We start from the raw sequence: 19,083 nt of genomic DNA on the forward strand, positions 1-19,083 counted from the left end.
AAATCCACTTGCAAACAATTGTGAAAGTGGATTGAAAGTGTATTATTCTGCATTTGCAGAAGGGGCCATTGTGTCAACTAAAGACTGGTATATAGAAGGTTTCTTTCATCGACAGCTTGCTACTGAACTTATACTCTTCTCTGAAAAGCCACTGCAAGACTAACAGGGTTGGTAACATTCATTTAAGCACAAATAACATTCTTTAAATCTGAGCCAAACTTGTTGGGTACTGGACTGTTTCATCTTATCTCTCTCACTTATAAAGCCTCTTTTCTTCCTCCTCTGTGCAATCTCGAGGATAACTAAGCTCCATCAGTTTTGTTTATGGTACAATCTGTATTCTGATTTTTAATATGTTTTATTTGCTTGTGTAATTTTAACTGTTTTTATAAACTCAGTAACATATTTATATATTATCTATTACAGATTCCCCTGGAGATGCCCCTTGGGCGAAACGTGTAGGGAATTTTATCTGAGTCATAAAATATTTTTACCTATTTTGCACCATCAGACTTGGCCTTATTTTTAAACTCCTGATAATAATTTCACACCACACAAGAAGACCCAGTAGAAATTGGAAGGTTTCGCAGTTAGTGATAGGTGTAATTTTTCTGCTCTAAACTGTGCATGCATCTCAAATTAAAAGTATAGTTCTCTCTCTCTCTCTCATTCACTCGCTTGCCCCCCCCTAATACAGCACAGGGAGAAACATGCTGCATCAGCTTAGATAACTTCAAACATTTCAGGAGGTCACATGACCGAAAAAATATCAATCTTCTGCTTAGAACTGTAGAGATGTCTGCAGGGAAGGTTATCAGGCAGGGATTTCAGAACTCTCTTAGGCAGACATTTTGCAACATCTCCAGTTAATTTTCCCATCAGAGGAGAGAGGGGAAGAGATTCTTGCATCCTGATTGTTAGAATTTGAGACTAGAAAATGTTTGAGAGACTGAGCTTATTGACAGAACAAAGCATACTGGGCATACACTTCTGATATTGAAAAAGTTAAAAGCCAGAGTGGTGTAGTGGTTACGAGCAGGTGCACTCTAATCTGGAGAACCGGGTTTGATTCCCCGCTCTGCCACTTGAGCTATCTTAGCATTTATCTGGTGAACCAGCATTTATCTGGTGAACCAGATGGAGGCTTATCTGGTGAACCAAATTAGCTTGTGCACTCCAACACATGCCAGCTGAGTGACCTTGGGCTAGTCACAGTTCTTCGGAGCTCTGTCACCCCAGAAAGTGTTTGTTTATTATTTGATTTATTTTTTTATTTATTCTGATTTTGGTAAACGCTTCCTCTACTCCCAAAGCGGGGCTCAGTGGAGGTGCACACAACAAACAACAATACAATAAAACAAATCGAATAACCCCAGTTAAAATACAAAGCCTTTTAAAACTATAAAACTTCACGGCAGCAGTAATGTAGCCTTCAATAAATAATTTTGATTAATAATAGAAGAGGTCTGACACCCAACCCCAGTGATCGAACCCTGGGAAGGGAGGGGATTGGCAGATGGTCCAATAGATAGCCAGTGTGCAGGACAACACGAGGGGTGGGCTCAGCGGCTGGCTCCCTCAAAAGCCCGGTGGAACAGCACTGTTTTGCAGGCCCTGCGGAACTCTCCAAGGTTTCACAGGGCCCTAACTGCTGGAGGAAGGCGCGTGCTCCCACCAGGCAGGGCCAGGAGGCAGTAAACGTCCTGTAAGCCCCGCGGTGTGGAGGCTAGCTGCATCATGGAGGGCCGGGGACCCACCCAGTGAATTCGCCTCAGCAGAAGCCCGGGAGGGCACTCGGCACTCTGGGACGTAAAAGGGTGGTGAGACTGAGGTCCCATAGAGGTAAGGAGGAAGTGGGGGAGGCAACACCACAGAATTTGTGACAGGGCTGCGAAGAGGGAGAGATTGTAAAGACCTATGTTTGATTACGAAGGAGCCAGTGACTCATTCCCAAGGGAAAGATTACATATTAATCCTTCTGCATGCAACTACAAGGGAAAAGGCCAAACAACAATAAGACGGGGGTGGGGGGTGGGGGGAAGAGATTATGATGATCAAAAGATGAAACTCCCCCATGAAAATGAGCAGCATTTGATTTTTTTCAAAGTTTAGGACATGTTATTTTTACAAATGAATAGTCTCAGAAATAATTCATATATAACACACAAAAATTACTTTAAACTCGATCCGAAAGAACAGTTCCATTGTTGTAGTAATCACACCCGGGTAGGTGCTAAGGCTGCAATCTCCGGGTTGGGGGATTTCTGGAGCCTAAGGAAGGAGTCTACGGAAGCTTGGGTGGGGGAAAGGGTGAGACCTCAACAGGATATAATTATATAGATCAAGGGTCGGCAACCTTTACCACCCAAAGAGCCATTTGGACCCATTTTCCACGGCCGTGAAGATCTACTGAGCCGGAGAGGTGGCTCTGCACAGAGCCGCCTCCAGTTTGGTCCCTCCACTCACCTTTCCTTCCAGCGCCGGGAGGCAGAGGCACCAGGCAGGGAAACCCCCTCTACCCGACGGAGCAGGCAGCTGCCTGCTCCATGGGGCAGAGGGGGTGGCAGCTGCGAGGATGGCAGAAGGGGGATGGCGGCTGCTCTGGAGGGACATGCCCACAATACTCTCCATCCTCCAGGGGTCGGAGGTTAGCGTGAGCGTGTCCCTCCAGCCCTCCAGAGCAGCCCTGGAAGGAGAGGTGAGTGGAGGGGACGCGAAAAGTGGCGCCCTCATGCACGGAGCCGCATCCGGTTCGGCCCCTCCACTCACTTTTCCTTCCAGCGCTGCTCTGGAGGGCTGGAGGGACACACCCATGCTACCCTCCGACCTCCAGGTCACCCAGAGCCGCAGTATAAGGCTGAAAGAGCCGCATGCGGCTCCGGAGCCGCAGCTGCAGACCCCTGATATAGATCCTCCTTCCCAAACTGCAGTTTCTTCCAGGGGAACTGAACTCTGTGTTCTGGAGGAAGAAGAGGAAGAGGAAGAAGTGGAGGAGGAGGAGGAGTTTGGATGTATACCCCCCTTTGTAAGGAGACTCAAGGTGGCTTACAAGCTCCTTTCCCTTCCTCTCCCCACAACAGACACCTTGTGAGGTAGGTGGGACTGAGAGAGTCCTGAGAGAACTGTGACTACCCCAAGGTCACCCAGCAGGAATGTAGGAGTGGGGAAACACATCTGGTTCACCAGATAAGCCTCGGCCACTCAGGTGGAGGAGTGAGGAATCAAACCCTGTTCTCCAGATTAGAATCCACCTGCTCTTATCCACTACACCACGGGTAGGGAACCTGTGGCTCTCCAGATGTTCAGGAACTACAATTCCCATCAGCCCCTACCAGCATGGCCAATTGGCCATGCTGACAGAGGCTGATGGGAATTGTAGTTCCTGAACATCTGGAGAGCCGGAGGTTCCCTACCCCTGCACTACACCATGCTGGAGATCAGTTATAATGTGGGGAGAGCTCCAGGCCTTACACAGAGGCTTATAACCTTAGTAGTTTCGCTACTGTAAAAATAATTAAAACAACCCAGCAACACCCCTATGCAATAGAGCATTTGTTCTAGGTCTTGTAATATTGCTTTGTAGTGGAGAATCCCTTTCAAACGGGTGGGAATCCCTTTCAAATAGGCACTAAGTGCAGAGTACCTACCTTAATGCGTCCAGTGCTGAGCTGTGGGGGTAAAGACCTGGATGCTGCTGTCACTCTGGCTCTTGTCTGTGCCAAGTTCCCTGTTTTTAAGAAAGCATGAGAGAGAGATGGAAAGAAAAAATTAGGGAATGGGCAAGAATAATGAGTGAAGTACAGTGTGGATGACAGGAAACTTTCCTGAGCAGTAGAAGCATGAATGCTACCCAATAGTTTCTCACAGTTTCCGAATAGTTGGAAGAGGCATATTAGAGTGACAAGCCAACAAAAGAAACTCACTATTCTGTGAGAAGGAATCTAGAAAGAATGCCACGAACTAGTGCCCCACCCCATCATTACAATCATATCCTACTACAAGTTCAGAGCGTCAAGGACTGAACAGCTTGGAGCAGAAACTAACAGTACCATACTAAGCCCACTGACTACAGCGAACTTAACAATGGTTTTAATCCTGCCTGTGATGCTACTGTAAGTGAGAAATTAAACCAACTTTGGTAGAAGTGTCAGTGGCATCAAGTTCCAGAGCTCCTTCTAGGCAAATAAAGAACGAGATGTAGAACAGACTGAATAAGGAAAGAGTCTGCTTCACTTTCACACACACACACACACACACACACACACACAAACTTACATATATCTTAATTTACCGCAAAGGAATAAAGACAAAAACTGCCTTTTTCCATTATGATGGTAGGGTGTTTTAAAATATGCATCCTATTTTGTGAAGGAGTTTTCATATATGAGGAGCCGCGTGGCATAGTGGTTAAGTGCTTGCACTGCCACTCACATGGTCAGGAGTTCGAGCCCCATGTGGGTCAGATATCCTGGCAGCTGGCTCATGGTCAACTCAACCATCCATCCGTTCCTTGGTCGGTAAATGAGTACTTAGCACAAAGCTAGGGGGTAAAGAATAGCCGGGGAAACTAGCCAACAAAAAAGGCTTGCCTATGAAATCACTGCTTGCAGTGGTACCCCAGGGTCGGACACAACTGAAGGGGAAACTTTACCTTTTACTTTTTTCATACATGGGGTGTGATCTCCTTCGGGGTGACCATGAGTACCATGATGACCACTAGAGGGTTTTGTGGCACCTTCTCCAAACATCTCTTCCTCACAGCAAAGAGACAATCTTGGCTTACTGGTACATGATGTGATTCAGAAAAACCTGGAAGAACATTTGTGCTCCACAGCAGTCATTTTGTGAGGTCCCTCAACTCCTCATTCTCAAAATTCCAAAACTGGCCCTGGGCTTAACAAAACTGTGGACCCCTGGTCCTAGATAATGTTTTTCTCCTCAAAGAATGCCCTGCTAAAACCATACACAAATGGGCCTGCCCATGCGACATGCACACAGAACATTTTATGCATGGGTTGCCTCTTGTATAAATGAACCACAAAGTGATTCTTGGGCTGTACTACTTTAGATGACAGATAGGGGCATTTCTGAATGCTCCAGCATGTAAAAAATTGTCCAGTTACATAGTAAATTACAACATCAAGGGAACATTCCCTGGTGTACTCATTTTAGCACATGCAAGGAACTTTCAAAGACTTAAAAAGGTTTACCTAAACAAACACAGAGAGAGCCTGAACAATAATGGCCCAGATTCTGCCTGATTAATCTGCCACCTCATTTCTCATGATGTGTAAAAAGGCTCGATGCTACATTTAAGGAACTGTAAACAGATCACCCAAAGGCCGCCACATCTTGTCTAGATAAAAGCCAGAGAGCCTGGTCTCAGGGAGCAGCCTAGATAACAGATCACTGATCATCAACACCAAGAAGCACTTTTGAAAGAACCAGTTTGTGAGTGGGCAGAGGGGCAAAGCTACAAGTATGTCTTCTCATGAACTCTGATTCATCCTCTGCGAGTCAAAGGTGATGAGAACATGGCAGAATTTCCTGATAAAAGGTTTGCTTCCTTTTCAGCTGGGAAGGACCCCGGTGGCTGTGGCGCACTGATCTGATGGCGCACTCTGACCTAATTTGGGTTCAGGGGTTGACATTTGGAGAACGCCCCTTAGGACAGAGTGAGGCCTCAGATGACATCACCTTCAGGTCTCTCTTTTTTCAAAGCCTGCCTATATTTATTGGTATGTGCGGGGTGGGGTGGGGGATTAATGGCTCACTCCTGCCGACGTTAAGTAGTTTTGACTTCCACTTGTTAGAAAAGAAAAGCCATATTTTCGTCGAACCAAGAAGAAGAGTTTGGATTTATATCCCTCCCCTTTCTCTCCTGTAAGGAGACTCAAAGGGGCTTACAATCTCCTTTCCCAACCCCGCCCCAACAACAAACACCCTGTGAGGTGGGTGGGGTTGAAAGAGCTCTGAAGAACTGTGACTAGCCCAAACTGGCATGTGTTAGGGCGCACAAGCTAATCTGGTTCACCAGATAAGCCTCCACAGCTCAAGTGGCAGAGTGGGGAATCAAATCAGGTTCTCCCGATTAGAGTGCACAGGCTCTTAACCACTACACTGTGGAGGCTCTTTACATGCAATCCTAAACAGAGCAGCAGCCTTCCAAGACACTGATCTGATATGAGTCCATAACTCTAGTTCAAATTGGATTGTTGGTAATAACTGGAGGGGCAAAATGCCTTATCCCTTTAACAGAGGTTAATGCGTGCGAACTGGGTAGCCAGAGCTTTTTGTGGCAGGCAAGTAAATAACATCCTCTGTTAAATAACATCTGCACTAAGCCTCTGTTAAGAGGGCAGATTTCTGTCCACGTTGATGGCAATCACCCTATCATTAGTCTCTTCCACCAACCCTCAGATAAGGCTGGAATAGCACTAATCTATGGTGGGATCATGTCCACTGTGTTAAATGTTGAGAATCCACGAAGCAGTTTGTTGACATGTTTAAAAAATTATAATTTCCAACATCTGGGGGTAGGGCTGGGGGGGGGGGGTTGGTTAAAAGTTTTTTTTTAATGGTGGGGGGAAGCTTTTTTTTAAAAAAAGGAAAGCTTTGAAAGAAAGAGGAAACGATGAGGATGATGCATGTGCAAGCCATTCCAGATATATTTCAAAGTTTTAAGTCGAGAGGGGAGCACAAGATGTCCAAATGTTTTCTCTGGCTACATATCTTCAGAGGCTAAACGGTGATTAATAGCATTGAAAGAACCCTTTGAAGCGGGATTGGTGACATCAAAGTCCTAATCCATGGGTGGCAGGATTTTTATAATGAGTGGGAAGCATTTTAACACATTTCAAAGGATTTGCAGCATGAATAAACAATAGGCCTCGGCAGATGTGCGCACACCTTTCAGAAACATAACACACAAATAAGTTTCCATTTTAATTTAAATGTAAATAAAGTGCTAACGCTTCTTTCAGATGTTAAAAAGTGGTTTGTTTGCAGCAACTCCGCTGTTTGGCGCCTCACTTTTGCAGAAAACATGTTAATTCCAAACAGTCTTCTCTGCATTCCAAAGGTGCAGCCCATGCTAAATATCTGGAAAGAGGCAGCATTAAAAAAAACTCTCTTAAAAAAAACCTGAATTAATCTAGTTCAAAAACAACATTCAATAAATATAGCAGCCATATTACACGGAAAAAGATCTTTGACATTCGGTGTTCAAATTTGAATTTTTAACACTCTGATTTGCAGACCTTTTTGGAAACAATTCGGAAACCGACATTACAGATCTGGAAATTACATATACATGTTAAAAAAGGGGGAATTATTTTTGGATTCAAGTTTGTTTGTTTCTAAGAGACTATCAGACAAATAGGAAAAATGTGCTCAGAGAGGGGTTTTTGTTCCGTCATCTGGGAATTACTTTTTCCTCCATGGACATAGGTAGGTAACAGGTCCAGTGTCCTTGAACTAAGAGAAGTCCATGAAAATGTCCTCCACTTTATTGTCACAGCATGACTTTTGAAACTTGTCAGTTTAGGAATCTGTGATCACAGTTTTCCTATCTGTTTGGCAGCAAGGGAGCACAAAGGCTGAAAGTAACTGGCAAAGATCTATAAGAGGACGGAAGATTTAAAAAAGTATCATACTTGGAGCCTAGAGTCTTGATTCATCAGCTGCATATTATACACAAAACATTTCCCCATTTTTTCCTGCTATCAGACAATTATTGGTCATATCTCTGGTGAAAAATGTCCCCTCACACAAACACACCCTGTCCAGCTGTGCTATCATGCAAATGAATGTATTAATTATAAATATTACTCATTATCAATATATGTATCTTATTTTAATGTTAGATTGCTAAAATGTAAACACTACTGCAAGATGAAATGAGATAAGTAGATACAGTAGGACAGAAGTGCCCACTTTTTAAAGAATGCAGACGCCTTTGAAATTCTGACATTGGTGGTGGGTGCAACTACAAAATGGTTACCTCAGGAAGAGTAGCCAATTACAAAATGGCTTGTCGAAGGCTTTCATGGCTGGAATCACTGGGGTGCTGTGTGATTTCCGGGCTGCATTCTCTCCTGACGTTTCACCTGCATCTGTGGCTGGCATCTTCAGAGGATCCTCAGAGGAGCCACAGATGCAGGCGAAACGTCAGGAGAGAATACTGCTAGAACACGGCCATACAGCCCGGAAACCACACAGCACCCTACAAAATGGCTGCCCAAACAGGCAGAACCAACCACAATATGGCAGGAAATAAGGTAAAGCATTCATTTAACAGTAACTCTGTTTAACAGGTACCTTTTAAAATGAACCTACAGCTTCAAAAAACATTTTCTTGCATACACGCAACGGCTACTGAAGCACGTTTTTAAAAATCTGCACAATCCAATGGCCAAACAGAGCTCTTCTGGGAGAAAGCCCCACCTGGCCCTGAACACTTTCTAAAAGCACCTGACAGGCATCCCAAAGGTGTTGTGGGGGGCATGGCTCACACAGGCATCATATTGGGGATCCCTCCACTAAGATGGTATGACTGAATTAATTAACATATGTCAAGGGTACAATAAAGGAACCATGCAATCATAAACAAAGTTACCTTGTCTTCAGTGGATTTGGAAGGGTATAACTATACTTAGCCATCTAAAATCCATGCAATGGCATAGATCATAGGTGTCAAACTTGCGCCCCTCCAGATGTTATGGACTACAGTTCCCATCATCCCCTGCTAGCATCATACTGACAGGGGATGATGGGAACTGTAGTCCATAACACCTGGAAGGCCACGAGTTTGACACGTGTGGCATTCCTCCTAAATGCTAATCTTAGCCAACATAGAAGGAATACTCAGCCTGCCAACAAAGAAGTACTTTATTTGTATCAGCCTGATCATATGTTATGTTGTGGTGCTAAGCCCTCTATCAGGAATTGGAGGCATCTTAGGAATGAAGATGATGTTCAGTAAGAATATGCCTTATCAGGCATGGCTGGGAATCACTGGTGAAGTTTACCTACACAGTTGCAGGCAGTGTGCTATGCATGAAGTAGTATTAGTCATATGTTTCATGGTTGCATCTTAGTATTACCATTCAGCTCTCATAAAGAACAGACTGTGGGACATGTAGGTAGTGATATACCAGAACAGTGTAGCCATCAGTGTTGGACTAGATCTGGAAGACCCAGATTGAAATCACCACTCTTGTCATGAAAATTTGCTAGGTGACTGATTTGTTGGTTTTGCTGATCAGCCTAACTCGCCTCACTGAGTTATTGGAAGAATAAAACAGAGGAGGGAAGAATATTGTAAGCCACTTCAGATCCACATCGGGCTGCAAAGTAGCTTATAAATAAAGTATATAAAATAAATACTCTTGTCTGTAAGCTTGCCAGCCTCTATCCGTCCATGCACAATATAAGAACATTTTTTGAAGTGCTTCTCTATTCCCATCTGTCAGAAAAAAAGCTTTTTCCTCCTCACTGAATTACAGCTTTCTGCTTCTTTCCAAATATCTTAATAGCCTGTGAATGACCAGCTGCTTGACAGCACTATGCTTTATGCTGTTAGCAGGATACTGATCTGCACAAATCCTTAATGGGTCTATTTATACTTCGCTGCTGGCTCAATCCCGTTCCATGAATTACATCTGCAGGCTCACCAAATGTTGAAGGAGTGTCATGCATCAGAGATTATTATACCATTTTCTGGAAAACTGTCAACAAGACAGTTTTACTTCTGGAGAGAGGAAAGTAAAAAGGAGTCGATTGGGTTGGGTTTTGTGACCGAGTACCACAGGTTTCTCAAGCTCAGTGTAAGCAGCTCCTTAAGAGAAGGAATAGATTCCCCTCAAACAAGTTCCTCTCCTGTGGCCTATTTTAAACCCTGGTCAAGGATTTCTGGAAACACTGCAAAACAGCATGTTTTTCAGAAATCCACATTGGTTTTATTTTGAATTGAACTAGGGAAGTTTTCAGGCTATATCACTGCAGGGAAGAGGGGGGAAAATGCTGAGTAGCAGAAAAGTTGCCGGTTGAAGAAGTGCAATTTCGTTGCTCAACAGATAGTAAATCATTTATAACTGCATTAATGCCAACACCTGAAAAATACAAAGGCCATCTCAAGGCTTCCTGAAAATTCATTGATCATGCTTTCAACAGTAAACAAAATGTGCCACTATGAAGTGTTACAGTCAAGTAATTTTTGATTCTGGATTTAATTCTCTTATGGGGAATGCCTTTGGATTTTTTTTTTGCTCCACCACATGCTGAACCCTGGACTTCTGCTCTGAAAGTCCTGTCCTTATGATACCAATGGCATTATGGCTCCTCGTCTATCTAAATTAACGTACTGTTAAAAATCCATTTGCTCACATCTGTAGTTATGCCATTTAACCAACCACAGACTGGATCCCACTGTTTTGTGATAATGGCAGCAAAGAAGCTTTACTGCAATTTGGGTGAACGGCGCCCTAACTTTGTCCCTACAGGCCATATCTGAGGTGCTGAGGAACTGATACATACACTGGCTAATGGTTAAGCAAGTCAGAGTAAAATCTGAGAGAACCAAATTCAATTCCCCACTCTGCTATGGAAGCTTGCTGGGGGATCTTGGGTCAGCCACTCCGTACCAGCCACCTCTCTGGATTATTGTGAGGATAAAATGGATACAGTACAATACAGTATGCAATAATCATACGACCCCAAAGGAATAGTGATCTCTGTTGGTAAGGAGAGGAAATGGCAGAATTATTAGATTTCTTCCTCGATCATGCTCAGAGTTCACAACCACACAGCACCCTTTATCAGATGCACTCGTGCCCGAGCACTGTTTGTTTTCATCAGCTTGCACAAAATAAAACTGCCAGTTGTGTTTTAGGTTCTGTGAATATCAGCAGCGGCTGTTTTATATAGCACACAGCACGAGCAAAATAATTATTAAAGCACTGATAACGTAGCGAGAAGTTGGTAGTTTTTCTCTGTAGTCAGTTCTTCATTTTTCAACCTCTTGCTTCAGAAGCAAAATGTGTTATTTATTGTGTGTGCTACTTATTCTCTTGGGGAAAGAATGACAGAGTTTTCAAAACAGCTGAGATCCCAGTTTTGCTACATCCCTGCAAAGTCAGCTCTTGTAATCCCAGAATTCCCAGCTCTTGCAATCCCAGCAAGAACAATTTAACTTCTACAGAAACTAGCATGAGACTTGTGCATGCGGGAACAGGTCTTATACATGCCTGTCCAACCTACCCTGTTTCCCCTAATATAAGACATCCCCCAAAAATAAGACATAGTAGAGGTTTTGCTGAAGTGCGAAATATAAGGCATCCCCCGAAAGTAAGACATAGCAAAGTTTTTGTTTGGAAGCATGCCCGACAAACAGAACACAGAAAAATAAGACATCCCCTGAAAATAAGACATAGCGCATCTTTGGGAGCAAAAATTAATATAAGACACTGTCTTATATTTGGGGAAACACGGTATGTGGTGCTTACATACTAAAAAAACAAACAATGCCACCATCGCATCAGCATTATTTTGCAGACACCAGCAAAAGCTTTTGCTAGTAGAATGGGATTTACTTGCAAGCAAAACTCGAATCGTGAGGGAACCCATCCAAGAGCTTTGAACCAAGAGGAAAGGCAGGATGTACACTCTGGTTTTATTTTGGTATTTTAATTATTTTTTAAAATTTTAATTCAGACAATAGGGACAAACTCTGTCATGCGTTGGAATATTCTGTAATGGACCATAAAACAAAGCGGAGGAGAGTACATTGCATCTGGCCCTTATTATTATCCACCTGTGTTAATAATTAAATTAAATTAAATAATAATTAAAACCAGGGTCAACCCTGCTTAGCTTCTGACAAGATCAGGATAGTCTGGGCTATCCAAGTCAAGGAGTACCACATTTTAGTACAGTTCTCTTTAGCAAGATGAACGATGCTTTTAGAAAGAAACAAAACAGCAATCAAAAGGCACAGGCACCACTTTACCATTGTAATGGCCACTCTACTGGGAGTAAGGCAGTTCTGCTGATAGAGAAAAGGGAGAATAATTTTCACCAATTTCCCCCTTCCATTGCAGATTCTCCTGTTTTCTCCCCTGCTGTTCTTGAGAGTGGCTTCACCCCCAGAAGCTGAATTTCGGGAGAGGGGACTCAGTGGGCTGCAACAGGCGGGGAGAGGCAGGTCAGAGAAGTCCCAGTCCATTAGCATCACTCTGATAGAAGTGCTCTGCATCCAACCAATATAATACTCCAGCCGTTCTCGAAATGTTAATTAATCATAGCCATAACCATGCCCAACAAATAAGCCACAACCATTAGCTGGCTATGACACGACTATTGAACTCAGCAGAGCAATAACTGGACAAGGATGCTCTTCGACAATACAGATCCATCTAAACGTTTATGTGTAGAGCTTGCTAGTGCAAACTTGGCCTGTTCCGAATAACCAAGGTTACCAGCTAATGACATTTATTTTGACTGGCATCATGCAGTCTTGCCTAGCTAGAGCTCAGAATATTGCCAGGGCGTACTATATTCTCAGTTGCTAAATTTCTTGAAAATGTAATATGTTGTAGTTAGAAACTACAATTTTTTCCTGCCAATGCACTATTTCTAGATACAATGCCAATGCACTATTTCCAGATATAAAACTCAGTTATTCCTTTGGAGATAAACTTTTGGCAATAGTGTAGGTTTTATAAACCAGTTACTCTAGCCCAGCGGTTCTTAACCTGTGGGTCGCAACCCCTTTGAAGGTCTAACGACCCTTTCACAGGGGTCGCCTAAGACTCTCTGCATCAGTGTTCTCCATCTGTAAAATGGATAAATGTTAGGGTTGGGGGTCACCACAACATGAGGAACTGTATTAAAGGGTTGCGGCACTAGGAAGGTTTAGAACCACTGCTCTAGCCTTTAACATGTTAATCAAACATAAAATCTGATCTCACAAAAACTGGTATAATAATAATAATATATTCATAGAGCATTCAAAGCACTAAGCATATGTAAGGGGGAAAAAATCTTACAGCCCCGTCCAGACTGGACGAGCAAGGATGGTGCTGCTGCAGTACCACCCCACCTTCCCCCAAGAGATTCTTCATGGTGCGGGAAGCCCCAAAACAGAAAGATAACAAGCAGCCAGCACAACTCTCCCATAGGGGATAATGGAGATACCCTACAAAAAGTGGTGTATCTCCAAGGCCGGCTCTGTCAGCATGTGGGGGCTGGGCGGGCAGTGCCCCTGGCCACACTGGCCTTCTGCACAGGTGGACCTAGGCAAGGATGGTGGCTTCCAGGTCAGGTGCCATGGAGCCACATAACGCCCACCCGCGGGGGTAAGACAACCCCCCACTGACGCATTAGCCCCTTATGCCGGCCAGGTGGGCACTCATGCGGGCATGCACCAGCTCCAGAAGTGGGTCTGTACCTACCCTCTGGATTGGGCTGTCCAACACCCTCCACTCTTATAAAAACACATGGCTTTACAACTGATAATGATCATTTCCAGTGAAGGAAACAGCAGCTTTGGATTAGATTCTATTTGGTGTCACATCTCCAGTGGGTTCTTGCCTCTCCCCGTACCCTGTCTTCCCCTGACATTGGCCCCAAATCTCCAGAAATTTCCTAACCTGAAGTTGGAAACCCTACTTACAAAGTGAATTTGTCATTGCATGGTTTTAGTAATTACATCTGCATGCAGATGTTTTTCCTGGAATGTCACACTTCAGACCCCACTGCTAGGATGGCAGGCCCCCGGTGGAAGCAAGGGACCCCCAACCCCCAGCTCCTGTTTCCCACCTTGGCTAGAATAATTGTAAAAAATGGCACAATTGTAAAAAATTGGCACAAATTCATTTTCAGGGAAAACTCAGATGTGACATCATGCCTCTCTAGGAATTACCAGAAACTCTATGGTAAAACTGAAGGGATGACATGCTGCCACTGACAGTCACCCCTATGTCCCCTCCTCTAGTTACCAAACCAGGCCTGGCAACCCTGTTCACTGCATAGCTCTTGCAGTTTGTTGTCAGCACACATAGCCATTGCTGTAGTGAAGAAAGTTTTGTACACCTTACTAAAATCTACTTTCTCTATGACATAGTTTGAGACATTTCAAACCTCTTCCCCAAATAAAACACCAGTCAATTCCCAAAGTACAGTACCTTTTAATTTGTTAAATAGTATTAAGAAGAGGAGGAGGAGGAGGAGTATGGATTTATACCCCACCTTTCTCGCCTGTAAGGAGACTCAAGGTAGCTTACAAACTCCTTTCCCCTCCTCTCCCCACAACAGTCACCTTGTGAGGTAGGTGTGGCTGAGAGAGTTCCAAAGAACTGTGACTAGCCCAAGGTCATCCAGCAGGAATACAGGAGTGCGGAAACACATCTGGTTCCCCAGATAAGCCTCTGCCACTCAGGTGGAGGAGTGGGAATCAAACCCTGTTCTCCAGATTAGAATCCACCTGCTCTTAACCACCACACCACGCTGGTGTAGAAAAAGCTTGCATATGTTCATATCATGTTCAACAACACAAGCCTTTACTGGCATATAAAACAGGACACACACAAAAAGCTTGCATATAGAGGAGTGCTATTTCATAGTGCCAAATCAATATGTCATCACTTTAGGACAATATGGGATGCATGTAGAAAATTTCAAAAATCTAGAGTTTTGGATAATGAAGTTCTACCACATCGACTCTTAAGACTCATTGCCTTATATTGTATTCTTTGATTTTCCCAGAACTTCATTTGCAGTGTTTTTATGCCATTTGAAACTGCCAAGGCATGGTTTGTCTAGACCTAGAGTTGGTTCCAACCAATATTTTCACTGGACATAAATGGTGGGCAGAGTCCGCCCTGACTACCAAAAAAGCTATGTAACAGATCATGAGACCTAAGTGGACAAATGCTATGTAGAACAGGGGCTGCCTGTCATATAAAGGGAGAACTGGGCTTTTCTGATGAGTGAAAAGGCTGACAGAATCCAGACCCTAACGTGATACAACAGAAATCATGCACCTTATGTTGGAGTGCAGGTGATTCATTTTTGAAGCCAGGAAATTCTGTAGTGGGTTATAATTCTTTCTGAAGGAGTGGGGGGGGGTCCCATTATATTCATCTATATTAACAAAGAAAATTTATCTATTATCTTAGATGATGGACCAAGGTTCTGATCCATGGTGAGGTAGCTTTTTGTATGTTCAATGTGAGAAATATACTTCACAGCATGAAATCATTTGCATTGGCATAATAAGAACATAAGAAAGAGCCTGCTGGATCAGATCAGAGTCCATCTAGTCCAGCACTCTGCTACTCGCAGTGGCCCACCAGATGCCTTTGGGAGCTCAAATGCAGGATGTGAAAGTAATGGCCTTCTGCTGCTGATGATGCTGCTGCTCCAAAGCACCTGGTCTGCTAAGGCATTTGAAATCTCAGATCAAGGAGAATCAAGATTGGTAGCCATAGATCGACTTCATAAATCTGTCCAAGCCCCTTTTAAAACTATCCAGGTTAGTGGCCATCACCACCTTCTGTGAGGAGCATATTCCAAACACCAATCACATGTTGTGTGAAGAAATGTTTCCTTTTATTAGTCCTAATTCTTCCCCCCAGCATTTTCAATGGATGCCCCCTGGTTTTAGTATTGTGAGAAAGAGAGAAAAATTATCTCTGTTAACATTTTCTATCCCATGCATAATTTTATACACTTTAATCATATCCCCCTCAGAGTCCCAAACGCTGCACCCTCTCCTCATAAGAAAGGTGCTCCAATCCCCCAATTATCCTCATTGCTTTTCTCTGCACTTTTTCTATCTCTTCAATATCCTTTTCAGCACAGAATTCAAGATGTTGGTTTTGCCCTTAACAATTTGAGCCCAATATATCTGTTGAATTACTTTCTTCTTTATGTGGCACCACAAAACAGGCAATTGTTTGTAAGAGACCTGGTGGAGACACCGTTCGACTATCTGTGGTACACCTATTAAGAAATTAACCACAGTAACACAATGACCTCTTCTCAAACCAGTTTTCAGGTCTTTAAAGATCCTCAACTTGCACTTTGGAAGAGCTGGGATTGGCTCTTCAGAAGTATGACAGGCACCACTTCAAAAAATCTGTATATGTACAGATTACCACAGGCACCCACAGTTCAGTGTCCATGACAAGTAATATACTTCCTTCCCCATCCCTGGAGCATTTTCTGGGCTATTTTTAATGTTTCTTTTGGTTAAATTATTTTTAATTTTAACAAAGTTTGTGTGCACTCTGCATTGTGTAATGACTCATTCATGTTGCTTTTAAAAAGCAGTAGTCCCCAGTTCTGGCCTCGATTACGGTTCCCTGGGGTTGCCAGAGAATAATGTTACCAGTAAGCTGAGGCGAACTGTGGATGCTAGGGTCAGCGAAGAAACGGGCACCTCACCTCAAATTACACTGGAGTTCTTCCGATTGCAACCTGCTAAGTCTAGGTTTTCTCAGCTGGCCTCCTGGTACATGAAACAGAAATCTTTGATCAAGTCATCCAGAAATTCTCCTGTGAGACCTGCAATACCAAACTTTTGTCTTTCAACAGGATTCAGACAACCAGTTTCTTTAAAGCATGAGGTAACTGACGAAGTTAGGCTCCAGTTCCAAGGATACAATCCACATAATACCTTTTTGCACACAAGAGTGTGCAAACTCTGGAATTCACCAGAACTCTTCATCAGGCCAGGCGTTACAAAATTCAAAAGCAAGGGAGCAGATTTTTTATAACACAGTTTTTAAATTTTGTCATGCAATCCTTAGGATACTTTCCAGGAAGACCCAATGAATAACTTTGGACCTCCAAGCAGACCTGCTTTGGCTTTCCCACTATAAAACAACTGCTCCTACAACAACTGAAGAGTTGTATAGTGCCCAATGAAAGCCCACTAAAGGTATAAAACCCTCATATCTTGGTTAATCTATATTTAGTCCTGGTCAATCTATATTTAAACAAATTCATTCATGTTTCAACATCTGCAGGCCAGTATAGTTCACAACTTTTTTTTGCTCATCTGTAGTTCAAGACAGCTCTTTGCGCACAAAGCATTGGCAAACGGCAAAAAACAATTAGGTTTTTTTCTACAAGCTTTTTATCATAAGGACCAGACAAGAAAAAGGAAGAAAACCATTTGAGTTCTAAGGCAAGCACTACAGCCTTTCAATTAACTTGGTTCATTTCTTGGAAAATATACGTTTTGATTTATCTACAAATGGAGACGTTATCATTGTAATAGCTTTGTTACTGATCCATTATATCTGGGGGGGGGGAGAGGGGAGTCACCACTTATCTGTCAGCAGGGAAAGCATATGAGTCCAAACTCTCAGTGGATTTTATTAGGAGGGGGATTAATAAACTGTAAATGGCTTTGGAGTCTCCCCACCCTTATTGTTCAGAAAACTAAAAAGGGGGGAGAAACATAAGGTTAAGTGGAAGCATACTGCATTTGAGTGAACAAATACATGAACAAGTACATGAAACCAAAGAACAAATTTTGAAATACTTTTCAGTCAAAGTGATATTGTTATTCAAGTGGCATAGAAAGAATATCTCTGATCTATCTGCAAGTAGAGTTTACTGAAAGGAGATGCAGTTAACAGCAAAATAATGGCCACGTGGTGACAAATTGGGACCGCCGGCCTGTAACCTGAAGAACACCCATGCACAGCAGGAGATAAAGCAGCCTTTTTCTGCATGGTGGAGCCTAGAGATCTCCCAGAGTTATAGCTGATCTTCACACAACACAAATAACTTCCCCTGGGGGGGAAATGGTAGCTTTAGAAGGTGGACTCTATGGCATCACCTATCTCCTTCTCTTCCCAAACTCCAACTTTCCCCAGGCTCTGTCCTCTCAAATCTCCAGGACTTTCTCAGCTTGTATTGGCAACCTTGTTTCCCTGCCTGTCATATGTCCCCTCCCACATCTGTTATGCAGCACTCCCAAAGACCCACTTACAATAGCAAATGGCAGAAGAGGAGAAGCTATAGTTGCTACAGGGGGGTGGGGGCAAGAGGGAGAGGTGCAAGGATGCTGCTACAAACAACTTGGGTCCCTATTTGGAGAAATGTTCTATTTCCATTTTGTCACTACATATTTGGCCCTATGGGAGCTATAATGCCACAAACAAAGGTTGAAGGATTATGGGTCACTAGGAAGTATCTTCTATCACATGACAGAGCGTACTGTGAAGTAGAGCAGCTGGGCAGCTGCCAGGGCCCATGGCTTCTGAAGGTTGTGTGAAGATCAGCTATGTCACAAAGCAAATGTTATCCCCCCCTAAAATTGTAAATTCTGTGGCAATGCAGAAGCCAAGCTGGGCATCACCACATGACTTCCCAAGCTGGGCAGGCAAGGGAGCAATCACTTAGCAACTTGACCAGGACAGGTGGGTAAAGGAACCTCTGCCACACAGTTTGTTCTTGGCTGGGCAGCAGCTGCCTATTGGTCTCCTGGCCAAAGCTTGCATTGGCTGAGACAGCCTCCCTGTGGGGTGGGAGGGGCTCAGGAGAAGCAGTCTCCCAGGTCACTGGCTCACTAGGACTTTTCTGGTGGCCACAACAGCCAATTCACCACTAGATGAAGCAGCTTCAAACTGGTTCTCTGGCCAGGGTCAGTTTAACAGTGGCTGCTCATTTTATGTCTAGCAGCTCGCCACATGAAACAGTTCCACATTTGTCTCTGCAGTGTCTCAAGTTGCTCTCAGGATTGTTTGGCTGGGGGAGACAATTTACAGGTTGGATCCTATCCAGTGCAAACACTCCTTGCTTCCACTTCCCCTCCCTTAGCATAGATATATTCTGCCAACACAAATACAATTAAGATCTGACACTATGTATGGCTCAGTTCGCCATCGTTAACTTAGTACTTCCCAAATTGTTCCCCATGCAGAACACCCACTATGTGGAGGCAGCTTTATGTATGATCTGTTGACTGTGGCTACCCAACAGCCAGCTGAAACTGACCTCGATCCTACACACCGTTCAGCAAAATCTGAAGCTTTCCTCCAGAGTGACAGTGCAATCCTATGCAGAGTT

The 19,083-nt window shown here is 43.6% G+C and overlaps 1 protein-coding gene across 7 annotated transcripts in view; it reads right to left on the reverse strand.

The window, feature by feature from the left end:
• The window catches only part of MYO3B (myosin IIIB), a 349,141-nt gene that overhangs the window by 147,209 nt on the left and 182,849 nt on the right, over nucleotides 1-19,083 (reverse strand). For all 7 annotated transcript variants that reach the window (XM_048486352.1, XM_048486350.1, XM_048486349.1 and 4 more), the window contains one exon: nucleotides 3,648-3,727. In XM_048486352.1, the coding sequence (XP_048342309.1) occupies nucleotides 3,648-3,727 (80 nt within the window). The remainder of the gene's footprint in view (nucleotides 1-3,647; nucleotides 3,728-19,083) is intronic.

Source organism: Sphaerodactylus townsendi, linkage group LG02, assembly GCF_021028975.2.
Source record: "Sphaerodactylus townsendi isolate TG3544 linkage group LG02, MPM_Stown_v2.3, whole genome shotgun sequence".
NCBI lineage: Eukaryota > Metazoa > Chordata > Lepidosauria > Squamata > Sphaerodactylidae > Sphaerodactylus > Sphaerodactylus townsendi.